Source organism: Papilio polytes, unplaced genomic scaffold (assembly GCF_000836215.1).
Source record: "Papilio polytes unplaced genomic scaffold, Ppol_1.0 DF820678.1, whole genome shotgun sequence".
Taxonomy (NCBI): Eukaryota; Metazoa; Arthropoda; class Insecta; order Lepidoptera; family Papilionidae; genus Papilio; species Papilio polytes.
The window spans coordinates 794855-814040 of NW_013528526.1; the positions used below are offsets into that span (position 1 = coordinate 794855).

The 19186-nt window shown below is 33.3% G+C and overlaps 3 protein-coding genes across 9 annotated transcripts in view; 1 reads left to right on the forward strand and 2 right to left on the reverse strand.

The window, feature by feature from the left end:
• The window catches only part of LOC106110342 (mediator of RNA polymerase II transcription subunit 29), a 5507-nt gene extending 1981 nt beyond the window's left edge, over nucleotides 1–3526 (reverse strand). Inside the window, exons 1-4 of the mRNA XM_013292131.1 lie at nucleotides 3243–3526; nucleotides 3058–3119; nucleotides 2657–2741; nucleotides 1364–1462 (exon numbers count right to left, since the gene is read on the reverse strand). Coding sequence (XP_013147585.1) covers nucleotides 1364–1462; nucleotides 2657–2741; nucleotides 3058–3119; nucleotides 3243–3449 — 453 coding nt within the window. The 5' untranslated portion in view covers nucleotides 3450–3526. The remainder of the gene's footprint in view (nucleotides 1–1363; nucleotides 1463–2656; nucleotides 2742–3057; nucleotides 3120–3242) is intronic.
• Nucleotides 3527–3613: 87 nt separating this feature from the next.
• Nucleotides 3614–7347, forward strand: LOC106110341 (DNA repair protein RAD51 homolog 3-like). Of its 3 annotated transcripts, none has more exons than XM_013292128.1 (7): nucleotides 3614–3954; nucleotides 4028–4158; nucleotides 4386–4492; nucleotides 4935–5098; nucleotides 5917–6045; nucleotides 6481–6672; nucleotides 7197–7347. In XM_013292128.1, the coding sequence occupies exons 1-7, from the start codon at nucleotides 3910–3912 to the stop codon at nucleotides 7227–7229; spliced, it is 801 nt and encodes a 266-aa protein (XP_013147582.1). In that variant the 5' UTR covers nucleotides 3614–3909; the 3' UTR covers nucleotides 7230–7347. The 3 variants fall into 3 exon arrangements, with proteins under 3 accessions (XP_013147582.1, XP_013147583.1, XP_013147584.1); XM_013292129.1 differs by having other exon boundaries at nucleotides 4086–4158; XM_013292130.1 differs by lacking the exon at nucleotides 5917–6045.
• On the reverse strand, nucleotides 7238–17704 carry LOC106110340 (annexin B9). Of its 5 annotated transcripts, XM_013292126.1 has the most exons (9): nucleotides 17599–17676; nucleotides 17308–17349; nucleotides 16610–16786; nucleotides 14195–14399; nucleotides 10751–10980; nucleotides 9974–10070; nucleotides 8800–8981; nucleotides 8150–8240; nucleotides 7808–7958 (listed from the first exon to the last, which is right to left on the reverse strand). In XM_013292126.1, the coding sequence occupies exons 2-8, from the start codon at nucleotides 17335–17337 to the stop codon at nucleotides 8190–8192; spliced, it is 972 nt and encodes a 323-aa protein (XP_013147580.1). In that variant the 5' UTR covers nucleotides 17338–17349; nucleotides 17599–17676; the 3' UTR covers nucleotides 7808–7958; nucleotides 8150–8189. The 5 variants fall into 5 exon arrangements, with proteins under 5 accessions (XP_013147581.1, XP_013147578.1, XP_013147580.1 ...); XM_013292127.1 differs by lacking the exons at nucleotides 7808–7958; nucleotides 8150–8240 and adding an exon at nucleotides 7238–7495 and having other exon boundaries at nucleotides 17598–17704; XM_013292124.1 differs by lacking the exons at nucleotides 7808–7958; nucleotides 8150–8240 and adding an exon at nucleotides 7238–7683 and having other exon boundaries at nucleotides 17598–17704.
• Between the last annotated feature and the right edge of the window lie 1482 nt (nucleotides 17705–19186).

A 19186-nucleotide genomic window follows, 5' to 3' on the forward strand; every position in this document is an offset into this window, starting at 1 on the left:
AAAAAAAAAAAAAAAAAAAAAAAAAAAAAAAAAACATACAGACGAATTGAGTACCTCCTTCTTTTGGGAAGTCGGTCAAAAAGAGAAATATCATAGACGGAAATTTTGTTTCGTGAATTGGAAGCCAGGATTTAAATGTCAGGGTTATAAGTTTGTAACATAATAACTAGCCACTAATAACTATGTAGTTAATATAGCTTTTTCTCTTATCCATTATAATAAAAGTATGTTTCATACATTTCTGTCGAAATTAACTAAAACAACATTCATACTCCACTCCAATTGGCCACATAACTATATCGAGTTACATCAGTTCAAATCTGTTTATATGAAACAATGTTAGCAAAGTTCACAATTTAAATTAGTTTGCGAGATAAATTTAAACATTATCAATATACACGTCCCAATTAATCCTATAGTAAGATCTGAATGGCGGTATCAACTAACCAAAATGATAAACAGCTGCAGTTCTTTGACCTAAGGGAAGGCGTGGGTTGCCAACTCTCCAATCTAATCTACTATATTGTTCTAGTACAGGGGTGGCGAACATTTGTGCGTCATTTTTTTTTATAATATAAGGTGGCAAACGAGCAAGCTGCCACTTTAATTCACTTAAATAGAAAGCGACTGCTGCCTATAAACATCCGCAATTGCAGATGTGTTGCCTACCCTTAAATGACGGAGGAGGAGTCGCACATAAAGAGGAATCCCTATGCGTCTCCTCCCTTCCTATGCGTCTCCTCCACCGTCAAATCCACTTTTCCTTTTCATCCTTTCCTATTAATAAAAGGGTGAAAAGGGAAAGGGTCTAAAATTAGGCTTCCGGCAACAGACTCATCAGATGCAACACGGAATTGCTTCCAACTTCATGCCTGTTTTCTGTGTGGTCGTGGTATTACACTGTTTAAAAGTACCATTTTTTTAAAGAAATGTTCAATGCGGTTTTAGACGTGCCATCGATTAATTTTGCATTATCGCGTGAGTTCAATAGTGCACCAAATTTATGGTTTTTTCGTCGTGTTTTTATGATTATCGACGTGCCTAAATATTATGTCGTGTGCCATTTAGGGCATGCGTGCCAGTGCTTCGCCGCCCCTGTTCTAATTCATGAAGTCTTAATGAAATTTTTATACGGCGAATTTTAAAAGCCTCTGTTACCTATCATACTGATATTAAATTTGAAAATATGAATTGTTACTGTGTACTGTGTTAAGTTTGAATGTGGACTACTACAAAGTTAGAAAGTACGGATTGTATGAAAGAAGATATGCCTATGGGAGGGATTCAGATATGACGGCTGTTAGAGATGTATGGAGCATACTGCCGACCCTCCGTAGGGACAAGGACAGGTTGATGATCTTACTTGTGTAGGTGGTCCGCTGTCAAGTCTCGATGTGTTGACTGTGAGCGGCAGGTAGTGCGCTGCGGACTGCGCTTGTTGGATGCACGTCGTTGCGGTTCGCTGGTATGGTATGGTAAACACATAATGAACATAACAAAAAATGAGATCAAATAAATGTTTATTACTACTACAGCCATACGTAATCGAATTGGATTTCGCTATTATTTCTGTCATCGCTAAATTCTCTACACTATAATCAATACTAGAATTTTCCTATAAATTAGTTAATAAGAAAATAATAATTTTAGTTGAGTTCGATTATTTAAACCAAATAACGATAGCTCAAAATTGTTCGCTATGCGTGTTTGTTTCGTCACTACGATACCTATCTATTAAGTACGGCATTTGCTTTCATACAAATTGAATTCGATACTTCATATGCGTCATTTATCAAACTAATCTATCTTATTTAGACACACTATAGTAGATAACAAACTCCCTCATAGTAACTAATTTCTATACTCAAAATATTTACATTCCAAATGACATTCAAGAGAATCATTCGATCATTAAAAGATAATCGTTAAATCACAATTATTTACATAAGGAATAGACATCAAAGTTGTAAAAGTTAAGGTGTATTTCCACTGGCGCAACAGCGTACAAAATATATAACTATCTCAGATTTCTCAATGTGAATAAGCAGAATGACAATGTTTCTGAGTTCAAACTAGTTATAAAATAGAGAATATATTCAATGCTTGGTTGTTGGGTCAATAAGTTAATTATTTCTCGGAGACAAATCCTAATGCCTTACAATGTTGATATTAAATTATACATAGTAACAAAACTACTATTTCAGCTATCAAGCCAAACCAGAAAAGTCAAGAACTATTTTAGATTATAAATGGAGTTAATATTTAGAAATATCATGAATTCTATAACATTTACATATTCAATAGGATCCCATAAAAGAGTTACATCTTATAAGAATTGCATTTCTAGCTATTGCCCGTGACATGGTCCATGTGAAATATATAGTCTATGTTATACATAGTTAAATTTCCTTTCTAATGGTAAAAGGATTTTTAACATCGGTCCAGTAGTTTTTGAAGTATTTTAATACATACAAAAATACAATTCTTAGATGTACACACTTATAAATCAGTTAAACCTCTTTAGGGATGCCATGAGAGTTTGTCTTAAGTGATACCATCTATAAAGATGTTACTGTTTTAATTGGCCAATGGTTTTAAGGGCTGTTTGTATCTAAAAGTAATTTTTATTTGAATAAACTGAAATAACAATGCTTACCAAATGTAATTCCATTTGATCACAGAGTGAGAAGAATTCCTCTAAGTTTTTATCAAACCTTGGCACAGGACTCTCAAGACTTTTTCTGAAATAGATTACATTATATTAAGACAAGTAAGAACTTTGTATGGTTGTATTGAAATATCTTGGCAGCTCAGGGTCATTGGTACACTGCATACTTCCCTCCTCCATTCAGCTACAACTAAAATTGTGTTCTGGGCATCAACCCAAAAATTTAAAACCCATCAAGATATTTGAAAACTATTATACCTCTTTCTATGGTGGAGTTTCAACCACTTAGCAACTATTTGTGTTTATTGTTACATGTTTTTTGCATATCAATTGCTGTTGAGTTCTGCGCCAAATAATTAGGAATACAGAAAAAATGTGCATAAACTTACTGTGGGTTGGAATCAGCGCAATGATTTTGATGTAGTATTTGCGCCCCAGTTTTTAAGCTCATCTAAAATGAAATACAAGTATGATTTAAAAGACATGTATAGGCAGCACAATAAGAAAAACTCTTTCACTCATTCATCTCATAATTATGATGTAGATATTTTAATAGAATAGAGTGCCTCCTTACCGTCAATGCTTCACGAAGTGAACCCATTAGAGTTTTAACTTTAGAAATATTGTCCATTTTATCTTGCTGTGTTTGTTGAGACATAGCTGGTTGCATTTGTTGTGGAGAAGGTTGCTGCATGATAGGCCCGGCAACTGGCATTTGCATACCAACATTAGGTTGACCACCTACGGTATTCATCGGGACGTGCATATTCATTTGGTTCATTTTGAAAATCAAGATATATGATTTTTTAAGAAATGATGTTTTGTTTTTAATATCACAACTACGTTTGACAGTTTGACAGTGACAGCTGACTGCATTTTTTTTAATCGTGAAAATAAATCAGAGCAGAACATAGTTCATTGAGACTAATGTAATGTTAATGTTCTATGTTTACTTTATTCAGAATATTATATCAATTTACAACAAAAGAAAGGAACTAACTATTCCCTCAATGGAAGAATCGAAAAAAGACCTCGTTGACTTTGAATAAAAAAGTCATTTGATTTGAATGAAGTAACTAGTGGTGGCTGAATGACTAAAACACTTTTTTTACTTATTGCGAAGCCTAAAAAGAATAAAGGAAAGTTTTAGAAGTTCGCAAATTCAAAAAGTCTTATATTAATTTGCCAATTGTTTACTTGCTGTTTTTTTTTCTGATGACAAACTATTAAAATATCTTCAAATGGATACTGGCTATAAAATATTCAATTCCACAGAAATATGGAAAGTGAGTCTCAAAGTAGAAAGTTATACAATTAATAATTTATGTTATCATTCATGTAATAAAAATATATTTCTAGCGAGAAACTAGTTTACCTTCAATTCCGACGTTTAGTCAAAAACTAGATAATATTTTAGGAACTGATGGAATTCCATTAGGATCTATAACTGAATTACTAGGATTACCTGGAACAGGTAAAACACAAATTTGGTATGTATTGTAGATGCCTTTATTTCTAAATCTTTGATTATTTAACACTATAGTTGCCTATCATCAATTTTGTAAAGCTCAATACATAATTTAATATTTTATGTGATAACTCAAAACTTTAAGGTTTTTGTTTCATGTTTTAATGCCTTCTAGTTTGTGTTATTTATTTCAACTAGACTCAAATAATGTATCTTTTTATTAAAATATGAAACATTTTACTATTTTAGTTTACAACTATGTGCCGCAGTGCAGGTTCCGGAAGCACTTGGAGGACTGAATGCAAAGGCCTTGTACATTGATACAAACACCAATTTTGTACTTAAAAGATTTACAGGTTAATACCAGTGAATGATCCTTTTTATTATTCACTAGTTGTTGCTCCCTACTTACTTTGTGTGAACAAAAAAATTAGTAAAAAGACAGTCTATGTTACTCACCGGTAACATAGCTTTTTAATGGTAAAAGAATTTTTGAAATAGACCCAGTACTTTTAAGTTATTTCAATACATACAAAAATCCAAAAATACAAATCTTTCCTCTTTATAATATTAGTATAGATATCTTTGTATATGAATTATACCAAAAACTACTATTTTAAATGAAACAATAATATTCTGGACTCTATAAAAATTGTATTCAGAAATATAAAATAGCTGCGGACCACATCTTAGTCTGTTCAGTACTTATAAAAAAAAACTTATATACTTATATAATGTAATAAATATAGTCTTTTTCTCTTTTGTTACAATATAAGTGGCAAGAAATATCGTTTTCAGAAATTCTCTCAGCAACATTAACAAAATGTCATAAGCTTCTTGAAGAATGTAACATGAGTGAAGAAGAAGCATTGAAAAATGTACATTATGTTGGTGCATTTGGCTTGGAAAAGTTCTGCGCCTTCATGTATCAGTTACCTAAATTCCTTGCTGAAGAAAATAATGTAAGAATCAATGATATAGAGTAGGTAAGATTGAATATGGGTAGCTACAAAAGTAGAAGATTGAAGCATGTATGGATGGATTGTGTGAAAGTGGATATCCTTGAGGAGGTATAATCTAATATCTTTAACATAACACAACTTTACACATACAAAACCTGCATATTTATAAAAAAAAAATAACAAATGAAATTCAAAAATAGTACTTAAAAAGAGAACTCATAGATATCAAACCAGAAGCAAATATAAATTGAAATTATCAAAACCTAGAGCAAACTATGGTCAAAACACTATAACATTTGCAGGAGTACAGTTATATAATACTTTACCTAAAGTTATCAGAGATGAAAATAAAATGTCGTTATTTAAAATTAAATTAAAAAGAATTGTGAAGAAAATAAAATCCTAATATAAATGATAATAAACTAGACTACTGATGTAAATTGTAAATGTAAAAAAAAATGTTTCTCATTAAGTAAATTGTATATTCTTAGAGAAATAAATATCTTAAACCACAGGTATAGATATAGGTAATAAAAATTAAGATATGACAGCTGACAGAGATGTATGGAAGTGTACTTACTGTGCCAATCCTATGGACTAGAGACACTTTGAGTGCAGGCTTATTATATTTGATGAATTTGACTTGTCCATTATTATTAGAGTTTTTAGGGTATAGAAATAAGACAGAATCAAACAGGTCTACTTTGAGTATGAAGTTTATGAAACCAAAACTTATTACTAGTATTATATGCACTCTAAAATGTCGACAAATTTTGGTCCTTCGAGCCGATGGTGTTCTATACAAGTGTTTTTTACAGATAAGGCTAATAATAATAGATTCGATAGCATTTCCATTCAAAGATGGTATAACAGCAAAACAAAGAACTGGCTTGTTGTTCAGGCAAATGGCAGAACTGCAGAGACTTGCCGTTGAAAGACAAATAGCAGTAAATATTCAAAGTTAATTAATTATGTCTTTTATATACACTAAAATCATAAAGAGGAAAGATTTGTATTTTTGGATCTTTATGAATTTCATTCACGCAAACACTACTGGTCCGATTAAAAAAATTCTTTCACCATTAGAAAGCTATATTTGGTATTATTATTGGCGAAGTCGTTCAATAAACAAAAATAGCCTATGTTACTCACAGATAAATTACCTTTCTTATGGTGAAATATAAAATCGACCTAGTATTTACATGAATCGAATACAAAAAAATACATATCATTCCTCTTTATATTTTAATATAGATAACAAAAGCATTATTTTTATTGGAATCAATTAAAATATAACCCGTTAAGAAAGATTAACTTCTTTGACAAGTTTATAAGTCAGTGCCCCACTTAGGCTACACTGGGTAATTCGCTTCAAATTGTAGGTAGTTTTAACAAATGAGATGAGTACAAGAGTGGGTCTATCAAGTGGGGCAGTTGTAGGCGCGCTGGGGGACGCCTGGGCTCATAGATGTAATACTAGACTTCTTCTCTCCGCCCCTGATGACCCTGCTGGTGATAGACTGGCATTGCTACTCAAGAGTAATATCTCTCCAGAAGCTGTTGCACCTTTCAAGGTAAGACACAAATTACAGATTAAACATGTTTTGTGGTATTTAATGAACAAATTATAACCATACTGATTTTAAAAATTCTTTTGCTATTTAGAACGCTATATTACAGCTAGCTTTTGCTAGCGACTTCATCCATGGAAGTTAAAAACATAGCCTATGTTGCTTACCGATAACAAAACTTTTTAATGGGCAAGATAAGATAGGTTTCTAAATGGTTTACTATATTTATTACTAGATTTTATTCCGTGCGGACGAAGCCGCTGGCAAAAGCTAGTATATAAGAAAAAATTAAATTCGAAGCTAAAATATTGTGTGTGCCATCTTTCCATATTTTAATGCCTTCTACGTAAATATGTCTGTGAATAATTTTACTACTGTCATTGAATTTTATCATTTGCTATCTCTTTCTATTTCATGTGAAATGAGTTCATGTGCGGGTAAAATGTTAGCCTTCAATTAAAATTTTGCCTACACAAGTAGAACTGAATGTCCATAGCCAGCTTAAATATAAGATGACTTTGTTTTAGATAACATCAGACGGGATAAGGGATGTTAATTGAAACACATCTTGAACATACATAGTTTTATTAATCAATTGTAAATATCATAAACAAAACTACAGCACCAATAAATATATCTCATTTTCACAAAATATCAAGCTTTTTATTCTAAAACCATTTGAACAGTTACACAAAAATATAAAGGCAGTTTCACATCGGAACATAGCTCAGTTTGAAGCGACTCTAAATTAAATGTAGTCTTTATTATGCTTTTCTTAAGAAACGAGAGTGAGTAAGACGCGTTTGTAGTCCCCTTTCGTATCATCCTGCAAAATATTACATACGTTTTGTAACTCTCTAATGTCGAATCATGCAAAAGCTAAAAACATAAAACCCGCTACAGACGTATGAACGTATGTAGAGGGCTTAACAAATGCTACAAAAATATATCTATTTTGCAGGATTAAGCACAAAGTGTGACTAGCACATTCCTGAAGTCACCATTTAGGTCTTCCTGTAAACAAATATCAAACCAATACTATAACATACAAATATAAACTATTCAGAAACTGTCCCATTACATTTCAATAAAACGTGCATATAAGCATTAGAGTACACAATATAAATATTCTTAATAAAAAAATATATTTGAAATGCGATACCCGAAGGCATAAAGGTTATTTCACACCAGTAAATATTCGATTATATGGAATAATTGTTAAATAAAATCTCCATGTCTTAGTAACACAATGTGGATAGGAGAACGCCAATTGGACCATCGATCTCCTCCTGAAAAAGGTATTTACTTGGTAAAGCGAACCATAGACAAGGTTCATCCTGTCCCACTGCCCCATTGCCCCACTGCCACATGCAACGAAGCTGTTAGCTACGGTGAGGAAAATTACAATGATGTGAAATAAGCGTAATATACAGATCTTTGTGAACGAAATTTACATCGATTATAATAAAATAAACCTAACATAGAACTAAAGAGATTTTTAGCGAACGCTGTCCTCCGAATTATTCGACAAGGGTCAACAATGCCTTCCTGTAATCCCCGGAAGTATCGTCCTGCAAGAAAAATTTGCTATTCTAAAGATTTGATAATAAAAAAATATCTTTTTTCTTTGAAAAAAACCAAACGGATATACAAAATTATTAACAACAAACTTCACTATTTGAAAATCAATTAATCACATAACATTGATAAGAGATCTGTATAATCTATGGTAATGGAGTTTTTTATGTTATAATTATGAATTTCGCGCCATTATAATCCCCCATGCTAGAATAAATATATATTATTGTAATTCATCGTATATTGAAATAATGGGTCAGTTTCTTTGTAATCAATATAGAAAAATATATTTTAAATCCATGCTGTTAATTTCACAAAAATCCTTTTGGACTAACATGCGAATTATTTCTAAAAAGAAAAGAATATATACTTAAAAATGTTACAAACTATTATATGGTTATTAGCTATTTCTGATGAATGTTAGCACAACACAGATAAAAAATAATGGTTTTAGTAGTTTTAGTAAATATGAATCTAATTATTAAAGTGCATAGGAACAAAAATAAAGCATGATCAAGTGATTTCTATAAAAATACAGATTATAAAACTCACAGCGATCCAAGTCTCCAAAGGCTTTCCGTATTTATCTAAGAACGCCTGTTTGATGTCTCCCAAATCGATTTCAGAACGGCTCACGACGATTCTGATCAAAGTCTTGTCGTTGGTACCGAGTCCCTTCATCGAATAGTACAAACGCTCAGCGAAGAAACCCACTTTGCTCTTTACGCATTTCACTAGAAGTAGGAGAAATAATTTTTTAGTCACCAATCTGTATAAATGGATAGTTCATTGCTTGGAAACAACAGCTTCGGCTTCCTTCAGACTCAAAATCACCTATTGAAGTTAATTCTATATTTAGTTCGAATTCTCTACCTACTGCAAACTTCAGCGCCAAAATGGCGAAACCTTACAGCCGCAAAATACTATTAGTTGCCAGTATTATGTATGGTATACAATCTTTTTAAATTGACCACCAAACTTAATCTCTATTTAACACTTGTCAAAGAATAAGAAAACATTTGAAGAAGAGCATTTTTTTTACAATTACAATTTAGGTAATTTTGATCTTGTTTTAGTCTCCTTAGACATTAAGGGCCTGTCCCACCACTGGTTGATAAAGGTTCAGATAGCTTAAAAATGAAGTCACTCAGATAAGGGAACAAAATCCGATATTTCCATCACATATTTTACATGTTGGATTGTTATCAAACAATTTACAATTTGGTGGGACAGGTTCTATGTATTTTTGTCCGACTTCCCAAAAGAAGGAGGTACACAATTGTCTATGTTTTTTTTTAATTGTATTGCTCAAGACATTTTTGTGAATTCAATCATGAACAATGCCATAATACTAAAAAAATGAGTCAGTCAAGGTGATATAGTCATTTCCTGACGCGTATTACGTGGCCTTAGCATTGGTCGCTGAACATTACAATGCTTTATGATCAAGTTAGTATAACAATCATAAACTATGCATTATCTACACTTTAAAATCACACAAAATATTTATCAAATATTAATGATATCCCTTGCCTAAAAATAAAGCCCATTGTTATTAAACTGTATATTTTTCCTTATGGTTTCACCGTAAAATTTATATTTTTTCTTAATAGACAGGTCTGTACAATATCATAATTGCAGTCACACTAAAAAGTGTTTATGTGAAATATGGAAAGGATTGATAACATTTTTAGATTTTTTTAGCGCACTAAAGAATATAACTTACCAATAGCCAGCATACCCTTCTCAATGCTTCCAGAAAACTCTTTCTTGATGGTTTCCTCCACATCTTTACCAGTCAAAGCTTCGTATTCAGCGAAGATCTGTAATATTCGTGTTTGATTTAGTTTTAAACTTCACTGGCAGACTTTATCAGTAATTGCCGAGGTCATACGTAAGGCGAGTCAGAGAAATTAATTTGCTACGGGTTTTAGTGAAGGAATTTACGTTGATAATGTACAGGACTTTCCAATGTTTTTGAAGATGTTGGGGGAATTGATTGGAGATAATTTTGTTATTTATGCGTCGTATTAACATTTAAAGAATTTTAATATCATATATGAGGTTTATAAACTTGTTACAAGGTTTTTGAACTTTCAAGGTCATTGCTGATAAATATTTATAGTCTGTATTTTTTAACATATTGTGAGCTCAGTTTGCAATTGAATACGTCATCGTGCAATATGGCGGCTTGTGCGCGCCAACACATGACTGAAATCACATATTGATTGAATCAACAAATTCAAATTGATTCACTTTACTTATTGTTACAGTGCCAAAAATTATGGAACTGACGCCATTTCTGTTAAAGCATGTTTATGACTGCTGCAGTATATAATAAATACATTAAAACCCGAGTTTTTTTTTCGGATTTGTAGATAAATTAAATCGTTTTGTCTATGCTTTTTGGACCAGCTTCAATAATAACGTTATTACCAATTATTTAACACTTTTAAAGATAATACAATTGTAAAATCACAATGGTTTCCTTATCTCAACATACCTGTCTCAGTTGTTGATAAGAGCGTGTGATAAGAATGGAGTTGAAGACTGATTCGTCAGTTCCCCATTGTCCTTCCCCTGCATTAGCGAGTGCTTCGGCATCGCTCTTTGCTCCCGCCTCGTCCACACCCTGGTTCTCGTCGCGGTTGGCCATGCATAGAGACACGCAGAGGCGCTTGAAGTGACCAGATGTGTCACCCTTCAAGTCTGATTCTAAGCTCTTGCCGTACACTGTAACAAAACATACAAACATTTTAAATAAAATCTTTATTAGTGGTATAGTCGAAAGTAGTATTAGCTGCTCGAAATATTAACTACCAAGGGCGATATTTTATAGCGTCCCCTAAGTGCAAGACAAATATCATACGAAAAAGGCGTGATGTCATGCGCCCTGGGCTGTGCCACGCCTCTCCCTAACCTATCGCCGGCGACGGTAGTGCGCCTAACCGTTTATGTTGAGTACTTCCGTGTTAACTTTTTAATTTATAAAGAAAAACATTGGCTAGTAAATTCAGCCAGTATCAGAATAATATTTACTCTTCATTTCTTAAACGTAAACTTTTTTCACGGAATGCATTTTTGTTCTCACCGGACAGTGTTATGTTAATGACGTTACAAGTTACAGTCCGTTTTAACATTTTTTTTAACGTAAATTGTGATCTATTCGTGCACGTTGGACACGCCCGTTGTTACCAATGTAACTTAATATGCAGGGCTAGGCCCTTCTCTGACCTAAAAATAGCTTGTGTCTTTGTAAAGTGAATTGAATAAGTATTCTGTAAGCTTTCACGTTATTCTATTATTTTGTGTAGCCTTAATAATTAAATGAACGTATGTAGCGGGCTTTATTTTCAAATTACTCTGTAGTTTTGTTTTATTAAAAACAATGAGATGTTATGCGTCTTTGTGCTTCTTTAGAAACTCTTCGTATGCTCATAGACGTGATCTTCAGGCTCAAGGCGATCTTTCCCATTGTATTCGATGAATAGGAGTTATTGCAAAGGCTAATTTAATAAAATACCTTGAAGTATGAATGAATTTTAGTTCTATTTGTAAAGCGATTTTAACATGAAATACCATTGCGTTTATTGAAACACATTGTTGTCTATTCTATTCAAAGAGAAAGAGTGAGATAGTAAGTGTTTGAATTGTGGAACAAAGGAGTTCCAGCAGGTTTCGTATTTCTGGTATCATATTAGCAGTAATATAGTTTATTTGTATACCAATAAGCGGTTACTGCGGTTAGATAACTACTATTGTGAAAACTCCAATGAGATTTATTTCTTTTATTTCTATAACTTGTATTCTATAATTATACTTATTGGCGATTATACACATAATTATACATATCGATGTGCGAAAGGCTATTTGATTCAACCGCCATTTTACGCGATGTTGACTCATATATTCAGGATTTGAAATATGAAATAAATAATGAAGTATGCAGAATTATAGTAATTGTAATCTAGAACCGGTTTGAAAATCTTTCAATTGAAATTATTTCCAGTATTTGCATTTATTTTTTTTTCTAAAAATGAAGACTTTAAATAGCTCTCGTGAACATTTAACCTAATGGCGCTTAAAACAAATGGCCTTTCACCCAACGATTTGATCGCTTTGCGACAAAGCACTTTTTCAATCACACTAATATTATAAATGTAAAAGTTTAGATTGATGGAAGGTTATTAGTTTGTAGCCTTAATGGCTGAAATCTGGGTGAAATTTGGCATAGATGTAGAACATAGTCTGGAAGAACACATAAGCTCCTTACTTTTTTTATTCAACGCGGACGGAACCGCGGGCAAAAGCTAGTTATAAATTAAAATAAACATTATTTTACTGACTAAGTAAGTTGTCTCTAATTTGATCGTGAGGAGAATTATTTATTTTTTGTTTGTTTAGTTAGTATTTATTATAGAATACTCGTAGTGAATTTAAAGTATTGACCTTCAACGTTTAAGGTAAAATAATAAACGAATTTATCCATGAGAAAACGGTTAACGTAGGTGAATTGTTTGGAATATAGAACGCATTGCAGTATTTTAGTTCCGTGAACATCAACGAGGTAATCACGTAAGTATTGGGAAACACGTACAGTGAAAGAATTCTCCATTTATCGTAGATCTGTTAGTATAAAAGCTATATCACTTCTTTTTTTATAATATAAGGTGGCAAACGTAAGTGGCCACCTGAATCCACCGACATGGAAAGCGACCACTGCCCATAAACATCCCCAATTACAGATGCGTTGCCTACATTAAATTGACGGAGGTGACACACATAAAGAGAACATTTCCCCTTCCTATGCGTCTCCTCCACCGTCCAGTCCACTTTTCCTTCCCATCCTTTCCTCTTAAGGAAGGGAAAAGGTAAAGGACTAAAATTAGGCCTCCGGCACCACACTCAATAGATGAACCGCGGAATTGCTTCCACTTCACGTCTGTTTTCTGTGTGGTCGAGGTATTACACCGGGCGTGCCGGCTTATTCGTGCGAAGATGTTAAAGCGGGCTCTACCACTGTTACTAATATTATTCAGAATTATAGATGGATGGATGGATGGATGGATGTTTTACGTATCCAGAAGCCTATATGATAAAATGTATAGATGTAGAACATAGTCTGGAAGGACATTTAGCCAACTAATTAAGTTTTTTAATTCGAAATCGTGGGCGACAGCTATATTGCTAAACCTTTTAGTTCAAATCGCATCAAATATATGTTTAAAAGATAGGATATAAATTTCCTTATCTGTATGTAATTCGTCTGGTATTCCAATGTGTAGGACTGTTTGTCAGATTAATAACCAGTTTGTCGACCGCAGTAGAGGTCAAATTCATTTGCAGATTATAGCAATTACCAAATTCAGACCCCTGTCGGTTGCTTTTACATTCCAGAAAGAGACCACGGATGAATTTAACAATTAAGATGAATATTTACAATTATTTCATTTGGAATAAACAATTTTTCAATTTATTATTAGAAAAAACGTTTAGAATTAATACAAAAATTGAATAGGACTTTGTAAATTAAAAAACCCTTCTGACTGTATCCCTATAACATGGAAAACTCGAATTGAATATCTCATACAGAAGATCAAGAATCTACACACACAAAACCCACATGCATGAAACACACACGCAAGAATATCTTCCTAATTAAGGAATTCGAAGGGAAATCCTAAAATGAATTAGTTGGATGCAGATATTAAGTCACCCCTTACTTAGGGTAGGCTCCGAGCCCAACCCCCCCCCCCCTTCGGGGCCGCGGAGAAGTACTGATAGCGTACCCCCCATCGTGCGTAGGAGGAACCAGAGATGGTTTATCCCACATAACTTCGCGTCCTCCCGGGCGCGGAGTATGCATAAAGCATTCCCATCAAAAAGGCTCCGAGCCCATCGGTGGGGTCTTATAGTGAGCTGATGATGAGATATTAACAATACTCACATTGTTCATAGAAAGCCGAGATAGTACGGATGCCGTAGTTGGATAACGTGCAGAGGATCTCAATGATGGCTTCCTCGTCAGTTCCCAGGCCGGAGACGGCGTCGTGTAGCTCCTTGGCGTAGTAATGAGGTAGTGGAGTCATCAACGCAACGATCACGTTCTCCAAGTTACCAGTCAGTTCACTCTTTAGTTCGCTGATCAGGTCCTAAAGGAAAAAATTATACGAATGGATTAGAGGATTTCGCGAGGGAAATGTCCTTTATAAGCTAATACAAGGGTGACAATGGACTTTGAAAATTCTTCCTATTTTTAATTCATAGTGTTTGTTGGTTTTAAATTCAAGTAGTTGGAATTTAAGAATTACTTAATAATCATAATTCACGAGACTTCTTGAAATATTTAAGCAAGAATTTTTTGCATGAATATTATTATTTTAAAAGATAATTCAGAGCATCGCGGTCGTGTTATAAATTATTTCAATTAGCCCATTGTATTGTTAAACCTTAGATAAATGTTGTTTTAAATGTTTTAAAGACAAATGAACAGAATCATTGAATATATTAGATATTTAGGGCCTGTCCCACCACCGGCTGATAGAGGCTCAGATAGCTTAAAAAATGATGTCACTCTCAGATAAGGGAACAAAATCCGACATTTACGTCACATTTTACACGTTCGATTGTTATCAGACTATTTACAATTTGGTGGGACAGACCATAAATCTTAACATTTTCAAACAAGATATTTAAATCACTAGCGACCAATAAAGAATTTCACAATTTGTTAAAACGTTAAAATCATAAAAGCTTTTATAGCGTGAGACACGAAAACGTCCATTTTACGGAATTAGGTCGACTGGTCATCCATTAGCTATGCTATCCACTAGCTACGTAAAACATTCCTGTACAAAAAAGAACATAGTACACACAAGATACTAACTCCCAATAGAGACTAGTCTTGTACAGCGATTGCCAAAGTTGTTGGACGCCTCAGGCTCAATAAGTCTGGCAGTTTTAGAGTTTGAATTTTCACAAGGTAATGTACTCAATAATCTTTAGTTCATAGCAATAGTTACCATGACATTCACATAGATTACGGATATGATGTGATTCAAACACGCTTTGCTGTTATGTGAAAACTGCAATCTTAGAATGTAACTATGTATCTGATATGTACGATGTGGATACAATAAAGACAGAAAGTAAACAAACCGATAAGATATGAAATCTTGCGAAAACAAGGTATATGTTTATATATTGTTCATAGATTTATTTATTTTTATCTTTACAAGAAAAATAAGGTCAATAAATGACAGAAACTGATTTATAAAGAGTAGAACGTAATGAATTTTTAACGTAAAAAAAGAAAAGAAAAAAAAAGTGCAAATAGGATATGGACCAAGAGTCTGTAGAAGCTGATATAGAAATTAAAAAAATATTTTAACGTATGAAAATGTGTTTACGGAATTCACGTAGATATTTTAAGGTATCAAGGGCGCATAATTAGAATCTATTAGTAGGATTTTATCTAAAAACAGTGTGTTAATAACGATGGGAAATGATTCAGCGATGACTAACTTGGTTTGAGGCCGCACTTTGCTTACATTAAAGTGTCCAAGGCCACAATAAATACATGATTAGAATCTTAGTCGTGGCTAGACCAAGGCTTGAGATGCGGATTCTCTGACTTCGTTAATTTGGGTAGTTAGTTATTAAACTTTCATATAAGATTGTAATAATTAAAAAAAACACACACACACAAACAATTATCTCAAAAAAAAAAACAATTTTCAATTCCTATTGTTAGGAATAAAATTAGTACCGTGCTATAGAATTGGCGCAACTCTAGATTATCGGCATAAACGTCACGTCCCTAGCTGACAGCTGTTAGATTTGGCGCGCATCCTAAGTCTTGACGAGAAGTATTGCTCTGAGTTAAAAGCGACAGTATCAATTAAATAAGTTGTCTAATACTATATCAAAATGTTTACTAAACCAGATATTTTTTGTAATGTTTTCACAAACATTGTTGTAATTTTTTTAAATTATCGTTTGAAAATACAGTCGTAAATAACTAAAGGTGTAATGGCTGACAGATAGTGGAAAGGTGTTGAGAGGTTAAAAGATAAACATAATGGCTTAAATAAAGAGTAACTAGAATTGATAACATAAAAAAATGCTTTTAAAATTCTTATACAAAACAACATAAGGGTAAAATGGCATTCTTGAAACCAGTTTTGAATGCTAAAAATAAATTGCGATCCAAGATTTAATTGGTACTCATATGTGTCTTTGATCGTAAAGTACTTTTTTAATTTATTATCTGTTTTACAGACCCTTACTATCGATTTGACAGCTATGACGTCATAATTCGGTGCCATAGCACAATCTAAGATACCAATATTTACAAACTTACCTTTCCATAGTTAGTCTTGAATGTTTCAGCGATCTCCAATCGTTGCACAATACCGCGGCGGCATAGAACATCGATGATAGCTTTCTCGTCGGTGCCAAAGCCCTTCATTGCCTTCCTGAGGGTCTCGGCATCCGCCGCAGGGTCAAAGGGCTCCGCGGGGTACACCGTGGGGGTACACTAAGGGAAAAATAATCATTTAGTCTTGATCCTGGTTTAAAACTTAGTTATGTACCTACTATACCAGATTCGAACTTAGTTTCATTTTTAGTCTTAGCCCAAATAAGATAAAATTAAAAATTACATAAACGCACACAGCATTATTAATATGAATCTATTTCATGAATGGACTATTGCCGTAAATTGTCTATAGTAAATTTTATCTTAAAGGAAAATATACAAATATCCGGCAAAAATCTTCAATAATCATAAAAAATAAATGTCACAATCCAAGTGACTATATAGCTTTGTATTAGGCAAAAAAGTTTTCTTGTCGCTCGCCTCATTTTCAATTACTTTCCTCATAATGTGAGTTAAATCAGATCATGAATCTAAATATCAAGTACATACAACCTGTTTACTCATTGCATAAATAAATGAACAGCGTATACCGCCAACCTTGCTCCGAAAAGATGACATCATCACTTCAGAATCGATACTATGGATAGAAGTATGACCTTACATGTAGGAGGAAAACTTACCTTGTACGGGTAGTATTGTTGGCCGCTCATGGTGAATATTTACTAAAACAGAAAAACACATTGTGTATTAAATTCACACCCGACTATCAATTATTTGGCGCCTCTAAAAATAATTCCATTGCTGTTAACGTGGACCGGCATTTTACCGCTTAGCAAATAACAAACAGACAACGCCTGATTTACAATTATTTTACGACTATATTCAATACAATTGTTAATAAAATCACTAGTATTTACATTAAGTTAATGTTTTACATGAATTAACGTATAGATAAATTAATTATACGTACTTTTTATTTAATTTCAGCGACACACCCAACCGAATTACTATGAAGTGTATTCCGAAATAAACACGAACTCGCGAGCGCGGAGTGACTGAGCGGAGGTCGGTCACTCCCGGGCCGTTTTGTTCGCCCTCTCACTCACTTGCATAAGTCAGCTATAACAAACCTTTGGATATCGTTGCGAAAACCTTCAATGAGGTTAAGTGTGAGTTTCCACTGTCGAAACATTTGTCAAACTCTTTGAAATAACGTTTACAACAATAGGGTTTAGTCTTTTATTAAAACAAGTATTGAGACAGTGGAAATTCGCGGTAATCAACAAGTTTGAAGCAATTTAAAAGCTATTAAAAAGCAGCGCATGACTTTTAATAAAAGAACACATTTTTCTTCACACAAGAAAAATAATCGGTATTAATTTTAAACAATAACATATTTCTTACATTTTGTGTAAAGGTATTATTGGTAAAATGATTAGGCCCAAACTAAATGTTCCAAAAGTTGGGGATTTCTGATACGGCCACGTAATCGCAGCGATGATGTCATCGCGCGGGCGACGCCGCGGCGAGCCGAGCCGAAGACCGAGACCGGCGAACATTGGAAAGCCGGCAACTAGCATATAGGAATTTTAAAACATCTCGATCTCAACACTTAGTACCGCTATTAGAAAACCTAAGACCAAATTTGTTTTATTTAAGCTACGTCACATATAACCTCTCTTTGAAGTCTAACTTCGAATAAAATTCGTATTTGACTATTTCTCAAATGGATTTGTTTTTTCGATTAAAATGACTACAAAGAGAAATGTAAAGAATATTTTACTGTTTGTATTATTATATGTGTTTTATTTATAGTTCCCTTCGATTTCTTGGCTCAATGAAAAAAATACTCCGGCTTACTATGAATCGGTTTTCCTGTATACGTCATCACAAACAGACGTATTCTCGTCATCAAACTAATTCAGTTTTACTATCGTAATGACATCATATTTAAATAAATATCTACAAAGGTGAATCACAAATGACTATCATTGAGTACTAATAGTGATTAATATAACATGAATTAATTTAAGAAAGACATAAAAACAAACGCAACTGCTTTTGCAGCCTATGGGCAGGGATCGCTTCTTTATTTCGGCGAATTAATTTGACCGCTTGCTTCTTTACCACTTTATCATTCTAATAGCTTTCGTCTGCGTGGAATTAAAAAAAAAGTAGCCTATGTGTTCTTCCAGACTATCCACTACGTTTATGCCAAATTTCATCGAGATCTATGCAGCCGTTTAGGCTACAAACATCCATCCATCCAATAAACTTTCGCATTTACAATATTAATAAGAAAAATAAGAAATTAGATTATGCATCTCCCATTATTATTTAATATCTGCTTTAGGTTTCTCATATAGAGTTAAGTCCGAAATGGAATTCTTTTCTTTTTCGTCTTCTCATTTCTGTCTTTCCCATAGGAATAGATGCATCATACTTGAAAGGATCTTTGTTAGGTAAAAATATTTGGTGTAGAAATAATACTTCAATATCGCATGACAAATTATAATTATACAACTTAACATAGGTGTTTTATTCATATAAATTAAACAG